Below are 26,790 nucleotides of genomic sequence, written 5' to 3' on the forward strand. Positions count from 1 at the left end.
GAAGAATTAAAATTCTTCTTGTAATTATAATGATTTCTGTTTATTTTCACTGTATTTGTGCTTTTATGGTTTGTCCTTTATTTTTTACCTTTTCTACTCACTTTTTATATTAAATTGCACTTCATTGTAGCTTGTTATACTGTTTAAATCCATATTTTATAACAGATTAGCAAAAGGATCATACGGTGGCTTTTTTTGCAGCTAAGTGCCCGGGGTGTGTAAATGCGTGTGTGAAGCGCTTTGAGTGGTCAATGTGTGCAGTATATTTTATCATCAGTTGGAACAGACTGAACAAAGCTGTCTTGTTCCTTACTATCGTTCAAAAATCAGAACATAGGTGTACCAAAACATTAGGTAAATATTCATGAAATGTGGCAGATCTCCAAAATAACAGGGAAAATACACAAAAAGAAAATACAATATGTAAAAGAAAAGAAATAGAAATACGGCAGTGGCCTTTGGCTGCACAAACAAAATACAGAGAGCTGCATTACACCACTGATTTAGAGCGCATGGAGTTGTGATATGACTTATTTTATCAACACTTACATTCGACAGTAATGTCTTAGTTCACTCTTAATGCTGGAGCACACCGATGATCGGACATCTTATTTTCACGTGCAGTAAATGGCCGCCCTGCACCGCACAGACAGGCTCCCTGAACCATCCGTTTCAGAAATACACCATCTTATTAAAATACTCACTGCTTATCGCATAAATGAGAACATACCGACGTATTTCAACAAGTGATGTATATATTTACCGATTTTCTGCTGAAACTATCACCTGCAGATAAATCACATACAATTCACGCCCAAGTTCATCACGTAGCATAGCAACACCGGAAGAGAACAGAATGCATTTCCTGCCCCGTCTTGGGAAACAGTAATCACTTTGAAACACTGCTCTCTGGTGGTCAAAATGTGCAGCGCCTGAGACCAACTACCTGAACATATTTAAATGTTAAAACATACACATAGGAAATAAAATTACGTAACTGAAACAAAAATCACTTAATAGCATTGCTACCGTAAGATAAAAGAAAACCAACACTGTGAAACAGTACAATTATTTAACCAAAATTTACCACCTGGCTACAAACGTGACCAGCAAGGCGCTTCATAAATTCAGTCCATTTACCTTTTTTTCTTTGATAAATCCTGTTTTAATACCAAACATAAAGCTGATTTAACACGTTTGGACCTTTTCAGTCCGGGCCCAGAAGAAGCCCAAACTTGTTATATTTGGTTTGTTTGTTATAAGAAACAAACAGGTTTTATCAAAAATAAAAGTTACAGTGTGATCTTTATGTTATTATTTAGAATAACGGATTCAAGATACTATAACAAAACAGTGCAATTTAACATAAAAAAACTATAGAAAAAGGAACAAAGAAGAACAATCCATGAAAGTATGAAAACAGAATTTAATGAGAAATAATTTTTATTACATGAAGAAATCGATTCTTGGATGAATACTTTGTAATAAATATAAAGCTTATGAGTCGTCTGCTGCTATAACAAAGCTTTACAATAAGACTCCGCATTATGTTTTGTTTAGGATGTTACTTATAGGTTTTGTTTGTCAACCTGGATTTAATTCCCAGTCCTGGGGAATCTGCTGCATATCATTTCCTTCCCTCGCCTCCCAATTTCCTGTTCAAGCACTGTTAAATAACGGCCTAAAAAACTTTATTAGAGCCTAAAAACCTTTTTAAAAAAACAACAAAAAAATACATTTATACAGGCTTACCACCACATTGTGCAGACCAAGTGCAGCCCAAACATCCCTTATGATGAATACGACCTTTGGAAACAGTGGTGGTACGCGCCTGTCCCACCCTGGAACCAGGCCTGGAGGCGGGGCACGTTGACCAGCGCCTGGTGGCCGGGCTTTAACCCTTGGAGCCCGGCCGGGATCAGCCCAGAAAGAGCCTATGGGTCACCACCTGTGGGTGTGAGACTGAGAGTTTCCGGCTAGAAATAGTCGGACTCACTTAAACAATTAATAGGTTACCTAATTTACAGTGGGGAAAAAAGTATTTAGTCAGTGAAAAATTGTGCAAGTTCTCCCACTTAAAAAGATGAAAGAGGCCCATAATTGACACTATAGGTAGACAAAATGAGAAACAAAATTCAGAAAATCACATTGTCTGATTTTTAAAGAATTTATTTTACAGTAAGGGTGGAAAATAAGTACTTATTTGCAAATAAATTCTTTAAAAATAATTTTAAAGAATTTTAAAAATAAGTAGATGAATGTTAGATGAATTAATAGCAAATTACAGATTTTGAACCAGATGAAGCTAGAACTGTCACTTCAGGAGATTTGGGTAGAAAATATCTACAGAAAAATATGTTTTCTTTTATCTTAAATGCAAAATGTTTATATTTTTTGTACATTTTTGACTCAATTGCTGCTCTGAGTTTGTTGTTCTTTCAGCAGTTACCCTTTTTTGAGTCTGTATACTCCAGTTAACGATTAATTCATTACTAAATGAGTTGATGATTATTCCAATAACCGATTAATTTGATTAATTGATGCAGCCCTATTAAAGAGCTATTTAAAAACAACTCTTCATCGTGTGCGCCTCAGACCTCCCGGATGTTTTCCGTCGGCAGCTTCTCTGACCTCAGGAACTCCAGAACGGCTCCGAAGTGGGAACCGTCGCGGTCGATGAAGAGCGTCGGTGCTGACTTTGGGCTGCGAACCGAACAGCTCCGCCACCTTGGAGTCCGGGTGTCTTCTGAGCGTGCTCAGTGTGGTGCTGAACAGGTGACCCCTGACATTTAGCTGAACCACAGAGGAGTGCTGATGTAGGATAAATCCACAAATAATAACTTATTATAGTTATGTGATCAATTTAATAAAACTAAAACATATGTCTCATATAAATAATGAAACATTCTAAAGTTATCCACTTATTACTCAATGAAATAATTAAATTGGTGAATTTAGTTAAAATTTGAATCAAATGTATAGTAAAATATTTGTGTTGTTATCAATGTTATTGCTTCCTGTATTGAAAAGCAGTTTCTCGTATGCGGGGAACTTCATAAGGAGAAATTTCTAAGGTGGAGTTTGGGTCAGGGTACTTCAAAGGCCCCCAGCTTGTGACTCTGTAAGGTCAGGAGGTCGTTGGTGGGTCAAACCAGGAGCTGCTGAACTTCATGACTCTGGTTGTTTAAAAGATTTAGGAGCTGCTGGGTGAAGCTGTAACAGACATGGGGTCAGAGCTAAAAGGTCAAATCTTAAAGTCTAGAACTACGACATTTTATCCTGAAGGTGGCTTAAACACACTCTACAAGTTGATTTGGATGTCTGTCGGGTCAGATTCTGGGTCTGTTAGTAAATGCATGAATTCCTCGTCTGTGTCTTTTTACATTTATTGCCTTGGTGAGACAGCAATGAAAATACCAAACATGTCAAACTTTACAGTGCAACCTTATCCAGTCTATTTGCAATGGTGTTTTCTCTCTGTGGAAGTGATGAAGGAAGGGAACTTGGAGCAATGAAGAGATAACAGTTACAAGATTTCATCCTTTTTTGGTTCTCATTCAAAGATGAACTGATGACATGAAGTCATATTCTTTAAATTAGAATATGCTTTCAGATTAAAGGACCTGAAAATAACATTCAAGCAGATATTTTATTTCTAAGCTTATTCATTTCTTTTGTAGTTTTTTGCAGAATAAAACTTTTATATGTTTTTGTCCTCACCTCTCGACTTTTTATTGGAAGTTGGCAGCAGTTTAACATTCAGCTGCTGCAGATAATCTTTCTCTGACCTTACTCCCACTTCTAGCCTTTCTCTTTTCAACACATGTGCTAAAGATCAGACATCTTTTGGCAAATATATGTTAGCCTTTTTCCCACATTCTCTTTGTGAGAAACACAGTCAGGAGATTAGATTGATATTTATTGGAAGAGAAACAAGGACAAGACTAAATCTGCATCCATTTACTTTATTTCCTGGTTGTGTCATTCTCTCAGTATAGCTGTGACCTTTACAAAATATATTTTAAAAAAAAGAAGTAATTCCTTTAATGATGCTTGTCAAGTCTCAATGTTTCATGCCAGTTCTGAGATCTAAAAATGATCCAGCGGATTGCGCTTGCATGATCACTGAGAATGTGACTTGGCTGGACGATGAGGCTAAAGATTCTGGCACGACTCTGGTGCCGAAAGGTTTTAATGTCAAACTGATTACTGAGTGTCTATTTATGAAAACACCTGGGGAAGCTGTCCTGATGGGCTTCACAGATTGTGGTATATTCACATTGGTGTATAATCTTGCAAACGCATTGCAACGGAATAATAAAATGATTATTAACCATCTTAATGTCTTTGATTCACTGAAAACTTGATGAAATTCTTTCAAGCATTTTTTTGTAAAAGATTCAGAGATCTGACTGTGACTGTAATGAAACTGAACTCTAGACGTGTTCATAGTTTTACATACCATTCATGACCCAGTATGACGTGTTACGCTCTCCAAAGTCTAGATCCAAATATATCACAGAGCTCCACAGACAGTGTCTTACAAGGACATGGTAGTATTAAACCGTCATGATCCGCAGGTGTTTGTTTGTTTTGACCTTTTTGTTTTGTAGATCTATGTTTTAGTTTAGGTCCTGTTGTGTTTTTTGTGTTTGTTTCCACTGCCTCTCTGATTCACACTCTTCCACAGCTGTTTTGGATTCCTCTGGTTAAGCTCACCTGGTTTTACGCTCTCCTCCTCTTCCTCAGTGCTCGGGCTTCTTGGTTCCCATCATTCAGAGCAGGATTCCTTCGTTACACTCATTAGGTCCATGTTCTTTCCTCCTCATGTTAGTTTTGTAACTTCCTCGTTTTTGTCAGAATGTTTTCTTTGTTTGGGTCCACTGCAACTTAAAATCCTGCCATTAAGACAAATAATCCTCAAAAATATTGGAAACTGTTTGATGCTCCCACACTTTCCAACAAACCATGACATTCTTAACAATTTTATTCCAGAGTTTTTCTCATCTTATTTAAGAGGTAAAACTTTGGAAATTTTATAGACCTTTGACTCAATTTACCTTCTGCTATATTTGTATGTGTGTTGGAGCAGGGATGCATCAAAGGTTGCAGGATATTGGCGCTCTAGGACTGGAGTGTGTTTAGTCTTTTGTAACTCTTGAGGTACTGGCCACAACAAAATTACACACTGACAGAGTATATTATAACTTTATAGAGTTTATTATGAAAAATTAAGGTAACATGACTGCATAACTTGGTTTCTATGGCATCTCCTACAGTGACTAACTTTTTCACATATCTCACATCCCCAAAAAATAAACAAAATATTTGCTTAAATTACAAAAATTATAAAAATAGAGCTTGCAATATTTATATTCAGAAATATAAACAGGATTTTAGATTGCTACATTTTAAAACAGTGCAATGCTAAGTAACAAGCATGACTGCATTTTCATCTTGATCACAGTCTTCAGTCTTCTTTAACCATCTTTGCTCACCGCTCTCCTCTCCCCTCCATCTCCTTCACCGATTTAATTGCAGTCTTCCCACTGTTCTTCTTCCTCTCCTTCTCCTGTCTCATCCTCTCTTTCTCTATTATCCAGTGGTCTCCAAGGTAACTCAGAGCATCCTCAGGTCGTCCTCGAAGTTGCGGCCTGGGGTCGAGAAGCGACTGGAAGAAGGAGCAGGCTAACTGTGTGAAGCAGGCAAACTGAGGGGCGACAGGTGAACCATCCTCCTGTCTGTTTCCATTCAGATCAGTGGCTCCCTGTGTGATCTCGGCCTCAGGTTCTACCCACACATCCAGTTCATCATCAGGACCTTTTGCACTTTCAAACCAATCTCGATACTTTACGTATGAGCAGCAGTCGCTGGCTGTCTCAGCCCAGGGGTGGCTGCCGGTGAGCATGGCGTATGTGAGGATGCCCAGAGCCCAGCTGTCTGTGCTGGGCTCCACAGACGCCCAAACTCTCTGCTTCTTTGTTTTCTTTCCATCCCCCTCCTCCTGAAAGTTACCGTTTTCGTCATTTGTGCTGCTCCAGCTGTCCTCGCTTCCTCGAGCAATCTCAGCCTCCGGGGTGCAGTAAGGGGAACTAAACCAGACCTCTGGGATTCTGGTTCCCCTGGCCTTCACCTGGAGGAAACAAAAATATATTTAAGAGCCACATTTAATCAATTGGTTCATGTGTTTTTATTGGCAAGAATGTCTTTATTATGGCATATTATACTTTATTCTGGTAGTTCTGGACTGACCATGCCAAAGTCTCCAAGTTTAACCCATCGACACGCAGAGTCACACAGAAAGACATTCTCAGGTTTGACATCTCTGTGGACAAACCCAAGGGAGTGGAGGTGGGACAGAGCCCCACACAGCTGGGACACCACCCGCTGACAGCAGTCCTCCTCCATCCCTACCTGTAGACCAAGGTTTATCAGTCTTTCTGTCCATATTCTCTTATATGGACAGAAAGACTGTGAGCTGACCATCCTTCATTAAAACAGCTTATACCTTTGAAACATTGTCCTCATCAGTCTCTTTCTCAGTTTATATGACAAATTAAAGCCCTAGTTGCATACCTCTGGTGTGATTACGTCAAAGAGATCACCAAAGAGACTGGCTTGCTGAGCGAAGATGTAATGTGACGGGGTGGAGTAAGCGATTCCCAGAGCTCTGGTCAGAGACGGATGGGTGCAGAACGACAAAGAGAGGTTGTACTCCCTCAGGAAGGAGAAAAGTGAGGTGGATTCCCGTGGGAAGAGCTTCAACGCCATCGGAGTTCCTGAGGGAAATGGAAGGAACGACATTTTTTTACTTTCAAGTTTGGTTTTTTGGAACTGTTTTCTTTCTCACCTCTTTCTTTCTCTGTAACTTTCTCACCTCTTTTTCTGTGCACAGCCAGCATTACTTTTCCATACGAGCCTTCACCCAGCAGCTTCAGGACCTGGAAGTGCTCTGACGTGTCCATCGCTGTCAGAGATTGAGCCGTCAGATGACACATCTCATCCAGAAGCTTTGTGGCAGCCTTGAGAAACAGATAACGAGTTAAAATGAGACTCGGCAAACTGGAAAGTCAACATATAAATGGTTTAACATTAAAACTTTATAAAAACTTTAACATTTTTTAAGTGGGTTTTTAAATTTGAACGTAGTCATTCTTGCTGATTAGTTTTCTCTTATGAACTGAATTCCTGACAGCGTTTGGGAATGCAACACGACCGCTTCAAGCACTGATTGTCGCCATGGTGACGTTGATAACATTTATCCACAGACATAAACATGTCTGTTAATAGCTACATGAAACCCTGTCGCACACACTGCTCTTGGTTTTGTCTGTTGATGTTTCCACTGCAGCTGGCACCTCTCAGGCCAAGATTAGGTGTCAACATATAGATCCAAACAGAGGGCAGCTCATTACTTCTCATTAGAGTCCAAATCAGAGCTGCAAATGTTCTGCATGCTGACACCGAATTCCTCAGCTTTGGTCGGACAAACAGCTTCTGAAAGTAGGAGGAACTTCAGTTTGGTTTGTGCTCTTCAAACCTCATTCATTGTTGGGTTTATGTTAGCAGAGCAGAAAAAAACAAAACCTTTTGCAAAATAGAAACAATTACAGAAGAACAGTGAGGCACAAAAGTTAACATACACCTGGCAGATAGGTTCAGTTTTTACCAATATGTTTATTCTGCTTTGGAGTAATATTATGTTTCTGTGAGTCCAAACTGGAGGGAGCTAAACATTAGGGCGATGGGAAGGAGGCCTTCTAACTTCAAAGACTTGGATGTCATTAGAAAACATAAATCATAAGAATAACATGAAAGAACCTTGCAGGAGGGTGGTTAGCAATTATAAAAGTTTAATTACTGTAAAGTCAACACAGATTTCCTTTTCTTATTGAGAAGGGTGTAGATTATTGCTATGCCAGTTTTTAAAAAAATAAAAACTTAAATCTCAATAATATGAAGATAAATTAAGATATACCTATATTTTTGTATTTTTATCTAGGTTCCTATGAGAAACACATGTCTTTGTTGATGTAAAATTAATTTCAATCTAAAATCTGCCAGAGGTATGAACAATTTTGGGCAAAACTTTGAATTATATTTTTATGCAATTTTGATATAAGATGATCCTGGTTGCAAGCATGTATTTAATATAAATACACTGTTTATATACAGTAATATTTACCATGCTTTACTCCATAATCTTCCAAAGTTTGCATATGATGCATTCAAAAAACTGTCAAAAATATTAAACAATCTTTGCACTCTCAATACATTTTTCAAGTATTTTTTGATCTGCAACTGCTAGCTTCTTATTGCAGCAATAAAACTGTCATATTTGCAAACTTTAAAAATGTTAAAGCTTTATTTTAATCTGCAGTGAACCATTTTAATTTTAATGTCCAGTATTAGTTTTCTGCTTAGCAACTTTACTCTCATCATTTTGAAAAGCCATGTTGGAAGTTTTCAACCCTCATGGTGAAGACAAATTATTTCTATTGTCATGTTGTGAAAAATTATTGCAATGAATGTTTTCTTCCTTTAAATTGAGAAATTAAAATTTGAGCAAGTGTGAATATTAATTTTGACAATTACTTTTTACTGTTTCTGAAAATGTTCAGTTTTATTTACATTGGTTGTAAAGACAGAATCCAAGCTGTTCCTCACCGGAGATACTAAAAATCAATTTTGTCTAAAAAAAGTGGACAAACTTGTTACCTTCTGAAAGCACACATTATACTTCATTTGCAACATTCATCACTGACGATATCTGCACTGCTCTCAACTTACTGTCATCTTGGAGTCCTGGTTTGATGTTGTCCTTAGATCTGATCAAAATAAATTACTGCTGAAGGCTTCATGCAGCAGGTGCAGCAGTCAGAATATTTCTCTCCCTGGTTTTCTGTGCTATAATTAAAAAATAAATAAAAATTGAGCTCTAAATATTAAGTTTTTATCTTGATGGATTCACTTATTCACTAGATTTCGGACACGTTTTCATGTCTTCAGCAGCTGCTGTTCTGTCGTCATGTCCTCTCCTCCTGCCTTTAGTCTGCTGCTCCTGCTGGACAAACCCTGAAGGGCGTCATGAATTTTTCTGCATGGGGCTGTGCAAAAAAGTCTGTGTGTGTGCATGTGTGTGTGTGTGACTTTTCCATTTAATACGTGATTCTTTGTTTTATGTCATCTGGGTTGTTCATCTTTCAGATTAACATTTTCCCTGCAATTTCTAAGAATGGCAGTGAGGGAGCAAAACTATGGTGTAACACAAGGCTCAATTTTAGGTTTTATTCTCTATATGCTGCTGTTGTGTGGAATCATCAGGAAACAGCATTGATTTTGGAGACTCTTTGCTCATGCCAAGTCTCCTAATGAACTCAGACTAACTGAGTCACTTTTTATCTAGACATTAAAAGTTGCATTTCACAGAAAAACTCTGAACCCAAATTTAAACAGTGGAAATAAATCTTTCGGATCATGTCAAAGCCTCAGTATCATATTATCAAATCTAAGTTTCAAAGGATGCTATCATCATAAAAACATTGGCAGTGTGATAATTTCTCTCCCGGTCCAAAGTAGAGACTTTAGTTTGTGTTCTGATATTCTGCTCTCTGTACTTTCTAAAAGAAATGTAGCTCTATTACAGCTAACACTGCTGCCATAACATCCATGAGGACTAGAAAGCACAACTTGATTTTAACTTGGTTTTGTGCCTCACTGAAATTTCAGATCATGACAGTCGATAAGCAGCTCTTTAAAATCCCATCACCATTGTCTGCTTCATCAAATCTCATAGTGAAACATTCTATCTGTGCTGGTTGCAAACCAAAGTAAAGTGAGGCATACGATAGGATTACAGCTTTCAGAGAACATCTAAAAGCAGCCAAACATGTATTCAAGTATCAGATATCAGTTAAAAGCTGATATTTAAACCTCAAGGATGACTGTGTTTAGTGCATTGGGGCTTTAGTGTTCCCTTCAAATTGCAAATAGGGTAATATGTGAAGGCTCCTCTAGACTCGTCTGTATTCTGTCAGCCAGTAAATTCTCGCACATCCTTCTCACTCTCTGCACACAGAAGCATGTTCTCTCTCACTCCGTGTTCAGGGGAAGGATTTTCCTCTAACACCCAGACCCCATGTGATTTGTAAATCCCAGTGTCAGCTGTCGCTTGTGGCCTCGGCCTACATGTACTCTACACAGCTTACTCTGTTACAATGAAAGTCTGTCTGTGTGTGAGATCATCTGTCTGAGGTCCTTCATCGACATGCTGGTGTTATGTAACTCTGTTCCCCTGCTCACTCATGCAGTCCTAGAGTCATCTTTTAAATAGTCTGTCTTTTAAAGCTCAAAGAAACATTTTTAATTAACCAGCTCAGTTGGAATATTTTTTTATAACTATGCAACATTTATGTTGAAATGCTCCTCTTATTGCACAGGATTTTTATTCTTTATTCTCTTTTATATATTTTTATAATCTGTCTTTGTATAAATTGACAGACATTTTCCCTTTGTGGGACAATACAAGAGATTGGAGATATAATTAGTTGTAACTTCAGGTTCTCACCACTAGGAGTCACATTTCTGTACAGTGGACCTGTAACTCCAATGATTTTAGGTTTGTCAGGTCTACTAGCAGATTAAGGTTATAAACTCCATTGTCTTTTGATAAAAAAAAATCCTATACTTCCAAATTTTGAATATTTTTAAATTTTTTATGTATTTTTGACTTTTGACAAAGTTTATTAACAGATTAGGCTACAATCAGAGCTATTTCCTGACATAAAGTGTTAAGCGATTCTTTCTGCCAAAAACAAATCTTCAATTAAATCTTCAAATTATGTATTTGAATTCTACCATACAAGCTAAATTGGTTGATTTTGTTGCAAATTTTACATATTTTAAAAATAATAAATGTGTCTGAACCTCCACACAATATTTATTCACACAATAAATAGGATTTTGAGGAGTATTGTAAAATCATATATGAGGCTCCCTGATAAATACATTTTTACAGAGACTGATTTAAAATAAATGTCTATATTTGATCATTTTGGAGTTAAAATTATAATTTATTTGACTTTTGGGTTTGTTTGTTTATTGTGTCAGTCCATTATTTATTCACCACACTGAAACAATCTTTATGTTTCATTTATTTTATTAATTACATTAAACATATAAAACCAATACATTATAATCATATAAATAGCATAAGTTACAATAACAATAACACATTAATATTAATATTATATGTGACATAAAACAATATATATAAAAAAATGAGATGCCTGCATCTCAAAGCTGAAATACAAAATATAAAAACTGATAAATAGCATTCTAAATAGGTTAAAAAAATATAACAGAACAGTTGTTACAGAATCCATATTTCTTATCAATCAATCTGATCAACACCTGGCAGGCACTGTGAGTGTAAACAGTCTCAGTGGGGTTAAAGGTCGCAAGTGACACTACCTCGCACAGTGCATGAATACAGTTCAAATGGCTACATGTAAAAGAAAAATATACATTTCCTCAAGCCTACGAGATAAACCTACATTCTGCTTTCTCTTAAAAGAAATTCATATGACAACCTGTTTAAAAAAATACTTTGTAAACAATTCACCACTGATCTCAGTCACATCAGATGGAGATGGTTCTGATACCAGTAGCACTAAGAGGCTTTGGATCAACACTATTCATCATACACATTTTAAACAGACATTTCTTTCTGTTTGGCAAACATTCAATCAAATGGTGAAACAGTCAATGCCATGATCATGGTTAGTGATGTTATTATCAGCAAAAGTTCTACATTCAAGCAAAGAACAGTCTGAGTAAGGCTGGACGTTCTGGTAAAACAACTGAAACTAACATTTTTAACCTCTGGTTATTGATTAGTAATCAAACAGCACACACCTGATGCATAATGATAGCAGAAGCGCAGGAAAAATAATAAGAACTTGGGCATATTTGTTTGTTTCCCGTGGGTGTTGTTTAGATAAATGCAAAATGGTCTAAGAAAAATAGACTCTAATTTCTGTATCTTCTGAGTTTATCTATTTCTAAAACTTTTTGTCTAAAAATACTTTTCACATATGGATAAAAGGCGCAAATGCAGAAAAAAAGCACAGGAAATAATTTCTTCCATCCTCTATGATTATTGATGCCTAATATCATCAACGCAGTGAGAGAGTAGCTTTTCAATTAGGATGGTAAAATTATTCTTAAATCATTTAGAAAATATCTTTTAAATACTTTCATCAAATGCAAACCAAAATCATGTCTAGAGTGAATGAAGCTGCCAGACAGGTTCCTTATTCTCACTATTTCACTTCTGTTCATAAAACTAAGCAAATTGACATTTTTGCAGCTATTTAGTAAAAGAGAAAATGCCTAAAATGTTACGTTTTTTTTGTGAATTTGTTTTGATGAGTTTTTACACAGACTCGTCAATATGGGGAATCTTTTGGAAAATCACATTTCTAAACTGCAGACGGGCTTAGAAAAAAGTGGATAATAAAGTTAATAAAAAGTATTTGTATCCTTATTTAAGCTTTCATAGTAATCCGATGGGTTGTTGCTGAGATGTTTGGGTCAGCACCACCACAGCAGATTACCTAACGCTGCCATCTTGAGGTAGTCCACTAACATGACATAATATTGCTTAAAAACATTCTGGAGTTAACAGTGGTTTTTTTGTGGAAGATGTTTTAATGCCCTACGTTGTCTAGAATAGCAGGACCGCCTCCGAAAGGGCTGCAAGGCCTTTCTTTTCTTTTCTTTTCAAGAATGCTTCTGGAAGAACCGTAAGACTCTTTTTGACCATCCACAGAAAACTTTTAACCTGTCAGAAATTTCTACAGAGTACACAAGGGCATCAAAGGCGTTGGAGACAACAGGAAGGTTGGGTGCCATTGACGGAAGAGCCTCTTTGTTTTGCTAAAAACAAAAAGAAGAAAGGAAATCAGATTGATTCAAATAAATATGCATATTCATGAAACTATGGTAACAGAAAAAAAATTAAGATGTGGCATAAGTAAATAAGAATATGAATATAACAAAATAATATAATCATAATCATAACTTAAGAAAATATAAAATATAAATATAAAAACTTCTAACATGTCTTGTAGCCACTTACAAAAAGTGTTAAAATAATAGTTATTTTGACATTTTTGAAAATTTTTAGTTTTTACACTATTTTACTATATTTATATTTAATACACGTGTTGAATTTCTTTTAACTTTACCCAAATATGTTCTTTGCACATATATTACATTTCTATTTTTTCACCATCCTTTGGCATAATTTAATTAAGAATACATTGACAGTTTTTGTCTTATAATATCTATAATTTCTGCACTTTGGTCACAGAAAAATTTCACATAACGTATTTGAATAAATGCAGGAGGACCTACCGGATGAAGACATTTTTCAATGAGGTTGGACAATTGCAGGAGGTGAGAGCTGGCGCCCTCTTCTGTCTGGAAGGGCAAACTGACATTTTCTTTAGCGACCTTCAACCAGTCGATATGCAGTTTGAAGGACTGAGTGTATCCGTACATCTGAGTGAGGGATTCATTAACCTGCAGGCACATAAAACACATATTTTATTTAGGAATGAAGAGAAGAGATAAATTGTTTTAACCTTTTATCTTTATAGTTTTATACCTTCAGTGACCTAAGATGGCCAGCAGTGTGATACAAGTCAGGAAGGCTATCCAGAGTGATTTTGGCATCTTCAAAGTGTTCGAGTTCTTCTGTTCTCTGTTCAAAACACAATAAGAAGTAAAGGTTAAAAAAAAAACTGTCATTATTTTGGTCTATATGCCAGTAAAGGTGACAAATCCCAGAACTTTTCCTGATTCCTGGTAGGAAATTATTCCTTTCTTGCCAAACTGTTTCTACGTCAGTGAAATTCTAGTAAGTTAACAAAGATATAAGCTATAATTCAGAGGTTTTAAAAAAACAGAAAATAGTTGAATAACTGTCAAGCTATAGATCAAGGAAGTTCGAAATAAGCCTTACCAGCTGATGGATTCTTCTCGATAAGTTCATCAAACTTTCCACCTGGTGGATCATCGATCCAAAAAATCCACAGTGGGAGGAGCTGCGGATGGGAAGAGATGAAGATCGGACTAACAGCTCAGTCAGAAGCAGCAGGTGGAACAGGAACGAGGAAGTCTCAGGAAGAACTGCAGAGACAGGAGAGAGGCGCACACAATGAGCCACGGAGAACTGTTCTGGTTTCATTGAAGCCTCGTCTGTGACAACAAAGGACTGGTTCTCCTTCAAAAGAATCCACCAAGTCCAGTCCAACTGACTGACTGTCATCCAGCTGTGGTTGTACACACAGCTGCACAGACAAGTGTTTGCAACGCTGCATCGGCCAGCGGCTCATCTTAGATTTCCTCTCTTCTCCTTTACCCAGAAGTGCTGTGGTTGTGATTCAGAGTAAAAAACCACAAGACTGGATCGACGCTTGTTTTCATTTCTACACCTCATGACGCACAAGATTAGCTCTGAGGCAGCTGCAGTCAGCTTGTAGTTTGTCACGACAGTAAGGAGGCCCTTTGGCTGACATGATTAAAGCTAGATGCTTCCAAAGCAGCAGCAACACTGTACAGCACTTGAACTGGGTCAAGCACTTTGAAACCTCCAGCTATCATTCACATTTATTTTGCTGTTACAAGGCACTTGTTTATTGCATTAATAGTTTTATCAGATAACTTTAAAGTACTCTGTCGTCTAGACATTTACAGTCATTCGAAAAATCAGATAAGAGCTGTGAGAAGTTTGATCTCTGTGACGGGATGAAAGGCTCTGTGACATGGACGGATGCTTAGAGAGCAGAAACGTCAAACACAAACAGATTCTGCCCAATCATGGCTCGTGTTTCTGGGAAGCCTAAACACGACTTAAAGAGCTCAACTCACGTATAATGAAATGTGGTTGAAATACAGGTTCACTAGCCCCCTGGGGGCCGATTTTTCATGGAGTTTAGACATTCTGTGCAGTCTGGCTTCCTCCCGCAGTGTAAAAAAACACATTTAATAGGTTAATTGGGCTTCTCTAAATTTGCCATTAGGTCTCACTACACATGTATAACTATGTGATCCTGTGAATAAACCGGTAACCTCTCCCTGGCTCACTGACTGCTGGGTGACTCTGCAAGCATAAAGCAGGTGTAATTAGGGCTGAATTTGGAAGAACAAGATCCCCTGGAATGGAACCAGTTAAGGTGCCTTATTCCCTGCCAAAAGTAAATATTATATTCATGCAAATTACAGAGCATTGATAGGTAGAGGTCGACACACTGGCCCCATGTTGGTCCCAAAAACATGTATTATGACATCATAATTTTCAATAATGTGAGTGCTGTTTAAATTAAATCCAACAATATATATATTAAAAAAAACGCCACATGTGAAATGAGCCCAAGAGGTTAATATGAGGTGCACTGTTGCTCTGTCTTTAGTGCTAGAGGGCCATTCTCACCACAAAGGAAATACTCTTTGTTACAGTTATTTCCTCTGTTTCTGCTGCCTCACTATAAGAAGAAGTATCTATGTACCTAAAACTGATACAAAATATGCAGCTTCTTCCTACTTTGGCATCTGTGGAACGTTGACCAACATATCTGATGTTTATTTGCTTGATGATTTTGATTTGACAATATGTGATAGTTATTACTTTCACTACTGGTGACTGTATGATGTTTTTAGGATGTAAAGTATCAGAAACTTGACTTGACTTCATTTCCCTGCAGGCTTGGACATGTTTCCACTCAAACAACAACTGTTGAGCATTGAGGTGGGGTCAGAGCATTTGCTGTGCAGACAGTTTGCAGTGTCATCTGCAAATACTTCATGCATCATCCTGGAATGGGTGGATTACAGCAGATGGACCATCAAGACAAACATAAACAATGCTTTGGCTCTTCAAAAATGTTCTAAGGTTTATACAAATGGTGCATCATAAAGAAATGTTTAATTGGGGTTAATAAAGTGTGAATTTGTCACTATTTCTTGTGAGTATATAAATTGTTTAGTGACATTATTGTGCTTACATTTAAATGTTCTAAAAACAACTTTTGTTGCTTCAGTAAGGTCTGAAGGTACAGGCTAAGGTTTTAACAACGACTTGTCAGGTCAAACATTTCATTCTCTGTTTGATGAATAAAAATAGAGAAAAAAAAATCATCTGAGAATTAATGGTTTGAATCTTGTACTTTAAATGTTTTTAATCATTAATCACTTGTCTTAGAAGAAATACCTTTCACATCAAGATTAGCTCCTTGTCTGTAAACCTATTCACTGATTTATGCAAGCTTAAAAACCCCAAACCTCAAATCAACAAAGAAAAGGCTTGTCCGTTAGATGTGTTAGGTCATGCTGATGGAATGTGAGCTATGCAGGGTTTTTTTTTAGAGCGTCCTTTCAGCCTTCTGTTGCTGTAAGAGAGACGAGCAAGCCCACCGTTCTGACTCAGATTAGTCTGTATGTGATGACATCAGCAGACTGACGCCTTGGGCTGTGCTCTTTGGAGAGAAAACATCTCCTTTGTCAAGGGTGTTGGGCCAGTTCAGACACTTTTACTGCTTCCCAGACACTAAAATGAGTCTAATTTATGAGTTTACTTAAAGACAGGAGGTTGCCACAGTGCTTACCCTTTTATTTTCAACATAACTCTTTCAATTTCTAAATGTTAATTTGTTCTCCAGCTGCTAAATATCTTTGGAGTTAGTAGGAGGATCAAGAACTGTGCCAGCGATTTTACATGAAAATCAATGCGGTAAATGAAAAAGAAGTTCATGTAATCTATGAAGCATATTGTTGACTCCTTCATCCATTTTTCATGTTAATGGTGAATTAGATGTGAATAATATTACAAAGATGTATTTGTAGTTAACCTTTTCTCAAACTTCATGCTCAATGGTCCAAATCTAATTTCTAGAAAAGGTCAATGGTCTGAAACAACAAAAGCAACTATTATTATTATTATTATTATTATTATTATTATTATTATTATTATTATTATTATTATTATTATTATTATTATTAAAGTGCGAGACTTTTTGACAAAATGTTTGAGTCTTCAAATTTTTGAAGAATTTTAAACTTCACTTGGTGAATTATGTTGCAGCACTAAATTAAGTTTCAAACTATGCTTTGCTACTCATTTGTCATGAACATTAGTGTAAAGACTACAATAAAATTAAGATAATTTAAAAACTCTGGATTTGTAGCTTGAATCCACAAATGTTGAAAATCTACAGTATTCAACTTTCAAGTCTAGAGATGATTTCTAATAAGTTCTTGAATTTTAAATGTATTCTATTGAATGCATCTGATTTATTCACGTGTAACTGGTGCACAGGATGCTACAGTTTAAATCTAAAAAAGCTTCTGTTTGCTAGGAAGGTTGACCTCTTCATTTTGTAATCTAATGCTAAATTAGCTTAGCTATGAATATGATTCAGTGTTGTGTATGCTTTGCCTTTGGCCTGATTGTCCACTAGAATGACGTCACACACTTTGAGGTTTTTCTCAAAGTTTGTTTTCCTTCTCTGTTTGCTCCGGCTACCCACATTATGTGGGAGAGGGATTGCAAAATGTGGAGCACAAGATAAAGTCCCTCATCAGGGGAATCGTAAAATGTTTCAGCAAATATTTGTCAACATGAGTCACATTAACCTCCAGTTTTAAAAAATCTATTCGGTCTGAGAAATTTCAGAGGCATGCACTTGTGGTGAGAAGACATCTGGAAATTAAAATTCTTGCTATTTACACTGAATAAATTTGCGGTTTGATTGCACCACAAACGTTCAACACTGCATCCAAATTGAGAGAGTCAAACTAAATAGAGTACTAAATCACAAACAGAAACTCTTTCAGGTTAACATCTAGCCAGGCATTTAAAATGATTCAAAATAAAGCTATCTGTTATCAGCTGCTATCTTGGTTTCAAGCAGTAATGAAGGAGTATTCAGTTAGCAAAAGGACACACACTGGAAACCTGGAATACCTTCAGTCAACAGTTGGAAAATTACTGAGGAAGAAATCAGCAAAAACCTAAAGAGAAAACCTGAAGAAAAACATCCAGAGGCAGAGCAGTGAAGAGTCATGTATCTGGCTGAGTAAACAGCTGTGACAGCATTACGGCTCACAGTAAAGTTGCTTCAGAGGCAGAGTGAATGGGCCGTCTTTGATGTGCGGAGCAGGCCGTTTCGTCAGAACACATTCACTCAAACATGAAACACAAACAAGTGCGTGCAGTGTCTCACATAATCACCCGCTTCCGCAGTTTCCGTTTGAGTTCGTGCCCCCTTTTTTTTTTTTGCTGGGTCAGACAAACAAACACTGGCGTTTCCTGTGTGTGCTCAGTGGACGCCTTATTTCCTCTGCTCTCTTTGCTTTTGCTCTCAAGGACAGCGAATCGACTCATGAACAGGTGCTCTGTTCGCTTCAAAGAAGTCTTGGCTTTGACTTTCATAAATTAATGCTTTTCTAATGTTTACAGTTTTTAATTCCATGCTCCTGCTGTGAGCTGGCTCTTGTTGTTAAATGTAAAATATGCAACATTAATGTGGCATGAAACAGTATTAGTAGTAAATTAGTAACTAGGGACTGCTTTTTCCCCAGTTTTCAGCAGTTTAATTTCCTTGACTTGCAGCTTCTGTGTGACGGTTTGTATCTTTGGGGTCTGGGTTTAATCAGCAACAGGCAGCTGCTTCCAGCCATAAACTCGGTGAAAACCCCCGCTCTGGTCTGCACCAAACAGAAAACAGACACAAACTGACTGGTGGATTTTAAAACACACACTTCCTTTAGCATCTCTGCATTATCATCAGATTATTCAGGTGGACGAAACCACAACTCTTCTATGAAACAATCAATCTTTCTGCTTACAACCACAGCTTATATCATGCAAACTGGTGATTTGCTCAAATATACAGATGCAAAATAAAGCTTAGAAAGAAAAAGCTTGGATTTAAGTGACCCCAAGACACCACCCTTTGGTGTAATTATCTAACAGATTTTTATTACCTCCCTTACGTTCTCACTATGAGTGAGATCATGAATGGTGGCAAGAGCCAAGTTAGTCACATCATGAGAAGTTTTTAATGTTATAACTGCTCTGACTCTATATATGGGCAAGTTTACGGAAGCAGCATACTTCAACACACATTTACCTCAGTTGAATGACATACTCTCTTGTCTTTCCCATTTTGAAAAGTAGTTTAGAGAAATGGAACTCAATGTTACGTTATGCAAATAGACAATTGTTGTTAAATCAGTCAAGTTTTTTGCTTGCTATGTCTAAATCAGCTGGACAGGTCCTAAATATACAATTTTGAAAAAAAAAGGTTTAAATCCATTTCATCTGCTTATAAAACAACACTTCTATTATTCCATAATCAGCATTTACATGTTTTCAGTCTGACTCTGGTTTCACATTACAATTACAGAGAAATGCATCATGCTGTGTCATGCAGTCCCTCATTTGTTCACTATCCTGTGATGACTTTTTGCTTAGTTACAGAGGCTTATGTCATGATTAAGTAATTGAAAGTCTATTCAGCTGTGTCTGACATTATTGACTCTCATTGCTGAAGTGAGTAAATCTAATGACCTTCATCTCTCTGCAGTTTGTTGATTTATATGCAAGTCAAGGAAGCTGAGATCTCTGGTTCCATAAAAAAGGTGAAAATAATCCAAAGCCACCTGCCTTGGCCTGTAAAAAGTGGATATTGATCATATTAAGTCATGTCTGAGTAACTGGATAGATGTGAGCAGCCACAGTTTCAAGTAGCAGCGTTCTGTTTCCTGCTCTATAACCACGGTTGACACACGCAGTGTAACGTTACTACAGGGTATAACTCTATCCCCGACACAAGTCCAAATGCAACCTTCAAATCGTTGCTCTGTCTTCATTTCTCTGACCCCCATCTGGATGATACCACATATAAAAGAAGCTGAGCCACCAGCTTTCGCATGAGTCATGGTGTATTCACAGCGTCAGCAGTTATGGAGACAAAGAGCTGAAAACAAACGAGCTTCTTGACTGCTGTGTATTTTCAATTGTAGTACCACATTTGATCACTAGGGGCAATCTGCTAAGTGCTGACTCATCACAGGAGTCAGGATCGATGTGGCTACAGGACAGATTACTGTAAGTGTCCTGGTGATGTGCAATGATGACGTCGCTGTCTGCAGGAGTGTCTCGCTTTTCTTGATTAGTCTTTTTCTTATGATTTATTCAACCGTCACCATGACTTTTGCGACATTGACATTATGTCAGGTATTATAGCCAGATGGATAAGACAAAAAATGACCATAGCTACTTAAATCTATGAAAAACTTAAAGGAAAATACATGAAATCAAAACACCACTTGTATAAAGATTCATTCAGAGAGTTTCTCTGAAAACTGAAGAAGAATCCTGCTTTTCTGCCATTACACAATGCAAAACTGTTTGGATACAAGTTTGGATCTGTAAATTCCCCCAAAACCACATTTTGTTTTCTTCATTTTGCTAGAAAACAAAACAGAGGAGTCATCACAACATCACCAGCCTCACTTTCTAACCAAAGCTGTGCAGCACAAACACAAAGCCAGTCACTGCTGCTGCTTTCAGTGACCAACATGAGATGTGAGGAGTCCTTCCCCCAATTAACACCAACACTGTGTCCGCTTAATGACGCAAGACCAAACACAGAGCGCGCTCCATCTGGCAGGATGATACTCACAAGTTCCCTGATTTACATGATACTCATTGAATCACTACAAACTGTTAACAAACATGTCACTTATTCAGTTTCACTCTTAACAAACTAAGTTTTGAACTTTTTAACACGTCAGTGAAAGTTGTTGGGTGTTATTTGGTAAAAAGCCTAACTTTTCATGTCGTTTTGATTTGTTGTTAGACTGGCTAAATTAGTTCAGTTTATGTAAAGTTGTTTAAATGAGTACCCTGACAAACAGCTAGAAGATTAAAATGGATTTTACAGACACAATGAGAGTGGTTTCAGTGAAAATTCATTGCTAAGTAAGGAGAATATTTCACCACAGATGTTTTGAGGAAAGAAAAATACACCAATTTAGTTCTTGTTGGAAGTATTTGGGGAAATCCCTACCACACACACACACACACACCCCTACACACACACACACACACACACCATCTTGCACACAAAGGATTATCCAATCACAGCCAAGCTGAAGCCAAACAGTGGGTCATTCAGATTCCACATTAAATAAAAAAACACTTCTCATGCTTCAGTCATGAACTAAAACAACTTCTCATTCATTCATTCTTTCATTGACTCTCACTCTCAAACATTCACAGGCGAAAAGTAAAAGTTAAGACCACGTGTAGTGAATGCCCCCCACCCCACACCCCCATCACTACCACCACCTCCTCCACACAAACACACTCCCTCTTACACACACACCCCTACACACGCACACAAACAAACACACACATGATGTTTTCCTCTAAAAGTATGATGAACAAACTTACATTTCATCTTTAGGCTCCTGCTGTAGTAAACAAAAGTCCCTCTGAGTCCAGTGTGAGTACTGTACGTGTGTGTGGTTGTGTTTGTGTGGACAAAATGTAAAAGTTCCCTTTTATAGCTTGGAGTATGACACATCACCTGAGTCATCAGCCGTAGCTGCCGCCTGAGCTTCGACGCCCACGCCGTCCAGCCTCCCCTCCTCACCCCACTTTATCTGAACAAGCTCCACATTTCTTTGTTTGCTGAGGTGATTCTGAATGAAATCGATCTTATATTGAACAAGATGAAGTCGTAGAAAACATAAAATTCCTCTCCATCTCACCACACAGCAAACGTTTTGAAAGATATTGGAAAGGAAATAGTGTCAAAAACAGCAGGAGGAAGAAAATATTGTTTATTAATAAAATAATGGAAGTTTGCCGCCTGAAATCCCTTTATTTTTCTCCAACCATCTTCAAATGTACCTTTGTGTTTTTGATCATAAGAAAAAGTGACAACATTACAGATTAATGATCAACAATCTTAAAAATGTGATCAAACTGAACAAACAGAAGCAGAGTGGCTTTATTCCATAGTTGGAAGCAACAAAATTGAATTAAATAATGTTTGCTGAAACTACCAATAATTTTTTCTTCTGCTATTTATCTTTTCAAAATGATCTTTTGAGGAAAATGTGGAACAACACTGTTTATTTCTGAATATTTTAATCGTAACTTCCTGGAAGAAGGAAGACAAAAATAGCTCTACAAGTTATTCAGCTTTGCCAAGAAGTGAAAGGTTAAACTTGTGAAATTCAACTGTTTACTTTTCAAAAGACAAACTCACGTCAGTTTGCATCTCTGAAATTCAACACTTTGGATGGAAAAAGTCTGATCCAGTCATGTAATTTTTTTTTTAGATTAGTCATACAGTTAAATCTGTGGCAACATACAAAAGAAAGAAAGAGAAAAATAAGGTCAACATGTTAACAAACCCTAAATCTTATCATAAAGTCTTTTCTTTTTCACATTTTAACACCTTTATTTGCTACTTAGGTCAATTTGACATTACCAGAGTGAATGTAAACATAATAGGAGATCTCACTTCAAATCTTGAAACTTATTCATCAAAATTGAGGTGAGTTTTGGTCAAATGCTCTTCTTCAGATAACATTTAATCAAAAACAAACACAATAAAAAATAATCCACAAAAAACTATAATAACCAAAATCTTTTGTACTGTTCTGAATTAGCTTTTATGAACCACAATAAGCAGGTTGAGACAGATGCTGTAAACAGGCTAAGATTTGCAACTTCACCGTTATGTGTCACCAAATCATTCAAATGTTCAAACAGAAAACAAACAAATTAACAATATTTTTTTTAAATGTACAATTTCTCTGGTTCTTGTCCTAAAAATCTCAATGAATAGCTAAGGTTAAACATTACATGACTGCAGTAGCTTCACAGCTATAAAACCAGTAAACCTCAATACACATTGAAACACAGTGTAAACAGTGCTAGCGCTACCACAGAAGCTAACATCTTTCTAATTTCCACTTTGGGATTTACAGCCAATCATCTCCAAGGAAATGAATTTAGCTCCTGGATTATCTGCTTTGTAAACACCAGCTAATTGATTGTAAAGCAGCATTGCTGATATGTATTTCAGCTTCCCAAGCTGAAATTTGTTTTGAATATTTTAGATATGCTCTACAAAAAAAAAAAACAAGAACAGTACTTTGGTATTAGGTTATGCAGAAAATCCACTTGTAGGTAAATGTGAGAATCCAGAACTATGAAGAGACGGGGGTCCACTGAATCATGAAGACGATTCATGGCCAAAGATTGCTGTTTTGCTAAGATGCTTGCTATGTTACTCCAAAGAAAAGTCTCACAACTGAGTTAATTTTGTTGTCTTTCTGTTGCACAGGTCAGGCTAAGTCTGATTTTGCTCATTTATTCATCCAACCCAGGCACTAGTGTCCGCTATCTGAGAAAGATGTTATATGTGAATAATATCTACTTTCTTACTTACTTGATATTTCATTCTGACCATTTTAGTTTACTCAGTATAATAAATAACGCTTATATCTTAAAATGTCATGCTCACCAGCTGTAAGGTGAATACATTCTTTGTGGTCAGTGGCCAGTTTTTTGTTTATTTTTCATAATAACTGGTCACCACCAGTTAAAGATAGTATTTTCCCTGCTCCTTTTTTGTGGTTCAAAGTTAGTGAGAACCATTTTGCAGTACTTGAAAAGAAATAACCACTTTCATTGCTATGTACATGTTGTCAAAATGAGTTACTTTCCTGTCAGGAAACCTCTTCGTTTTTTCCACAGCATGTTGTAAATAAACTAAAATAGTTTTCAGTCAGATTAAGGAGAGGGCTGATTTTTCTTTAGTTGTAAACTGCAGATCAGCTTCCAAAAAAGACTCAGAAATTAGTAAAACTAGCCAAAAAAGCTCCTAAAATTCTAAAAAAGGATTTTGTTTTTCTTTGTTTTTTTTCCATAGAGAGCAAAAATAACTATATAGGGGGTTATTGCCTTGAGGCAAGTGTTCATTTGTGCTTTTATTACACTTAACAAGCCAAAAGTCTACATTTAGAGTTTGGTGGAGGTCTAACACATTTAACTGTCATACTGGATGGTTGAATTTGACTCATGCTTTTAATCGTGATTCATGTTTATAATCACCGTTTAGGCCAAGCCAATGATTCTGAAGATCTTTATGTCAAACACCACCATGTTTGACTTGGACTACTTTTAGTTTGTTGAGGTGTCTCATAAACCAGTTGATCAGTAATGTGTTTGAGTATTAACAGATTGGCCTTGGCAGGATGTAAGCAGCATCACCGATGGAAAAAGATTAAAAACACTGTGGGTTTTTAAAGCTTGAGTCAGAACTCTTATTGACTTCTGCCATCTTATCTGTAATGGTTATGAATGTCAAAATAGCAGAAATTTTCCAAGCCTTCAATGGATCTCCGTAGATCTAAAACCTTTGGGGTTAAAGAAACCTTTGCACAAAAAAAAAGAAAAAGAAATGTTACACATGCAAGGACTAAGAAGTGAAAGTGCAAACGAGAAAAGCATTACGTTTCCTATGAGTTAACTTTTCAACAACAGCTATGGTGACTCAGGTTGTAGAAGAATCACACATTTCATGTTCTCCAGATGTTCACTTGGCAATTGTTGCGATGGGCACCAATTAGATGTGACTGCTTTAAGTTTGGTTCATAAAAATAGTCAAACTCTGCACATTCCTGCTAGGAATGTCAGCAGATGACACTATTAAAGCTGCTGAAGTTTCTGTTGAAGTCACAACTTACTCACTAGGGTTAAGTCACTCCACACCAAAGCGTCAGCTAAAAAACTGTAAATTTCATGTAATTGGAGCATCATTATCCCACTTTATTCAGTAGATGGTTTGGCTTCATTTTAAGCTGCATTGTCAGGGTGGATCAAAGTGCCTCTGCAGGGTGATGCTGCAGAGTTTCCAAGAAGCCACCAGCTTTTTTTGGATGAAGTTTCCTGCTTCTTCTGAAAGATACTGATAGTTCAGTTCCCACCCACCAGGATGCAGTAAAATGAGCTAATAATATATTAGTCCTTTTGGGCTTTCGATTGTGTTTTTCTATCAATTCTGGGAAGAGTAACTTTGACCCAGAGAAAGTATGCCTGGAAACAAGTAATAACGCAGCAGACCTTCTGTGTATTGTCATCAGATGATGCCATATGGGGTAATGGAGAGGGTGTGTGTGTGTGTCCGGGACGCTGACGGGGGCTGGTCCTGGATAAAGGGTTTTCACTGTCAGACTCACTTGTTTCATCATTTCCCCAACCACCCACGTTCCGGATATCTCTCTCACTTTGGAGCTCCTGCTCTTTTTGTCTTGTCTGACCTCTGCTGAATGGAGGAATGTGAGGAATTTGGCTGTGAATGGGAAAACGGGGGAGACATCATTCAAGTCACTGACAGATCCAGGTTTTTTTCTTTTTTTTTTAAATTTGATACCACCCAAAGTTTATACATGTTCCTGAAGGAGGGTTTTACTAAATCACTCTTGACAAGGAGGAGGCATCCGTTGGAAACGGAAAAACAGTTTTGAAAGTTTTTGACCTCTTACAAAAACGAGAGGGCTTTTATCAGACTCTTCAAACAGCACAGTGGCACAATGCGTGCATACACTTTGACCCTGAGGGCTATTTTTAGGGATTACAACTCCCTGTGGCCTCTGCAGAAACCCAAAAATTTAACTGGCACTTCAATTAGAGGGAATTTACCATGACAACCAACGCTTGATATCCCTTTAGACACCAACTGAAGCATGTCATCAAAGCAAAGGCTGAACGAACTCGTCTCGACAGTCCTTCCTTTAATCTGTTACACTTTGGGAATCTAGAGTTCTGTCTGAAACACTAACATTACGGTGATCTCATCCTGAAATTCCTTCCCTAAAAGTTTGTGTCATCACACATAAATATTACATATGTTTTTAAGCAACTATTTTCCAGCAAAGACAGACGTGTGTTTCACTTTCCCCTGTCTGTAAGGTTTCATAGAACAAGAATGTAGAAAATTCTCCATCTGCTGCTTTTTTTCTTTTATACTATTACTGAAAGAATTTGAGGTCTTGGAAACATATAGACAGATAAATGTAAACCACATGTTTGGGTTAAGTGGTCCCCAATCATTTCTGAAGAATGACAAATATTCCAAACCGTCAGCCAAAGTAATGAATAACTATTTTTAGATGCAGAACGACAAGGGACCAAGCTTCCAAAGAATAGTTTAGAGGCCCCACTGGGCCTTTTTTAAAGTCATGTAGTCAAAAACAGATGACGTTGAGGCTTTCATCATCCATGCAGGGGATGAAGGGATTTTTCCAAGGTGCATAGTTAACATGCAAGGAATTTCAGCTGAAGTCACACAACCATCACGGTTAAAATATTAACATGTTCATTCTCTGGACAACCTTCTGCATGGGATCTTAGTTACATGTACAAAGTTAGTTATTAAGAATTTGAATAAAAATATAAGAAGAAAATATGTTCAAAGTTTGGAATGTTTTCTTTAACTGCTTTATTATGCATACGCTTTGTCTGTAATGATGAAGATTCAGTCACCGTGAACTGAGTGACCCTATAAACATGTTACTAAAACTTCAGCCCTAAACATTCATTTCATCAAAGGAGATTGTTGCATCATGGCAGCTTGCTCTATTTTGATCTAAACAAATTTCACAAAATTTGTTTTCTTCAAGTTTTGTCAACAGTGT

The 26,790-nt window shown here is 37.1% G+C and overlaps 2 protein-coding genes across 3 annotated transcripts; both read right to left on the reverse strand.

Moving 5' to 3' along the window:
- Positions 1-5,199: 5,199 nt before the first annotated feature.
- LOC103472860 (serine/threonine-protein kinase SBK2) lies at positions 5,200-9,066 on the reverse strand. Of its 2 annotated transcripts, XM_008422715.3 has the most exons (5): positions 8,791-9,064; positions 6,878-7,022; positions 6,577-6,779; positions 6,253-6,414; positions 5,200-6,133 (listed from the first exon to the last, which is right to left on the reverse strand). In XM_008422715.3, the coding sequence occupies exons 1-5, from the start codon at positions 8,794-8,796 to the stop codon at positions 5,495-5,497; spliced, it is 1,155 nt and encodes a 384-aa protein (XP_008420937.2). In that variant the 5' UTR covers positions 8,797-9,064; the 3' UTR covers positions 5,200-5,494. The 2 variants fall into 2 exon arrangements, with proteins under 2 accessions (XP_008420937.2, XP_081468957.1); XM_081612831.1 differs by lacking the exon at positions 6,253-6,414 and having other exon boundaries at positions 8,791-9,066.
- A 2,105-nt stretch (positions 9,067-11,171) lies between these two features.
- Positions 11,172-21,727, reverse strand: LOC103472861 (uncharacterized). Its single transcript, XM_008422717.3, has 5 exons — positions 21,527-21,727; positions 14,030-14,196; positions 13,673-13,768; positions 13,420-13,587; positions 11,172-12,939 (listed from the first exon to the last, which is right to left on the reverse strand). Exons 1-5 carry the CDS (start codon positions 21,669-21,671, stop codon positions 12,784-12,786), a joined length of 732 nt encoding a protein of 243 aa, XP_008420939.2. The 5' UTR covers positions 21,672-21,727; the 3' UTR covers positions 11,172-12,783.
- Positions 21,728-26,790: the final 5,063 nt, after the last annotated feature.

Source organism: Poecilia reticulata, chromosome 11 (assembly GCF_904066995.2).
Source record: "Poecilia reticulata chromosome 11, P_reticulata-male-v2, whole genome shotgun sequence".
NCBI lineage: Eukaryota > Metazoa > Chordata > Actinopteri > Cyprinodontiformes > Poeciliidae > Poecilia > Poecilia reticulata.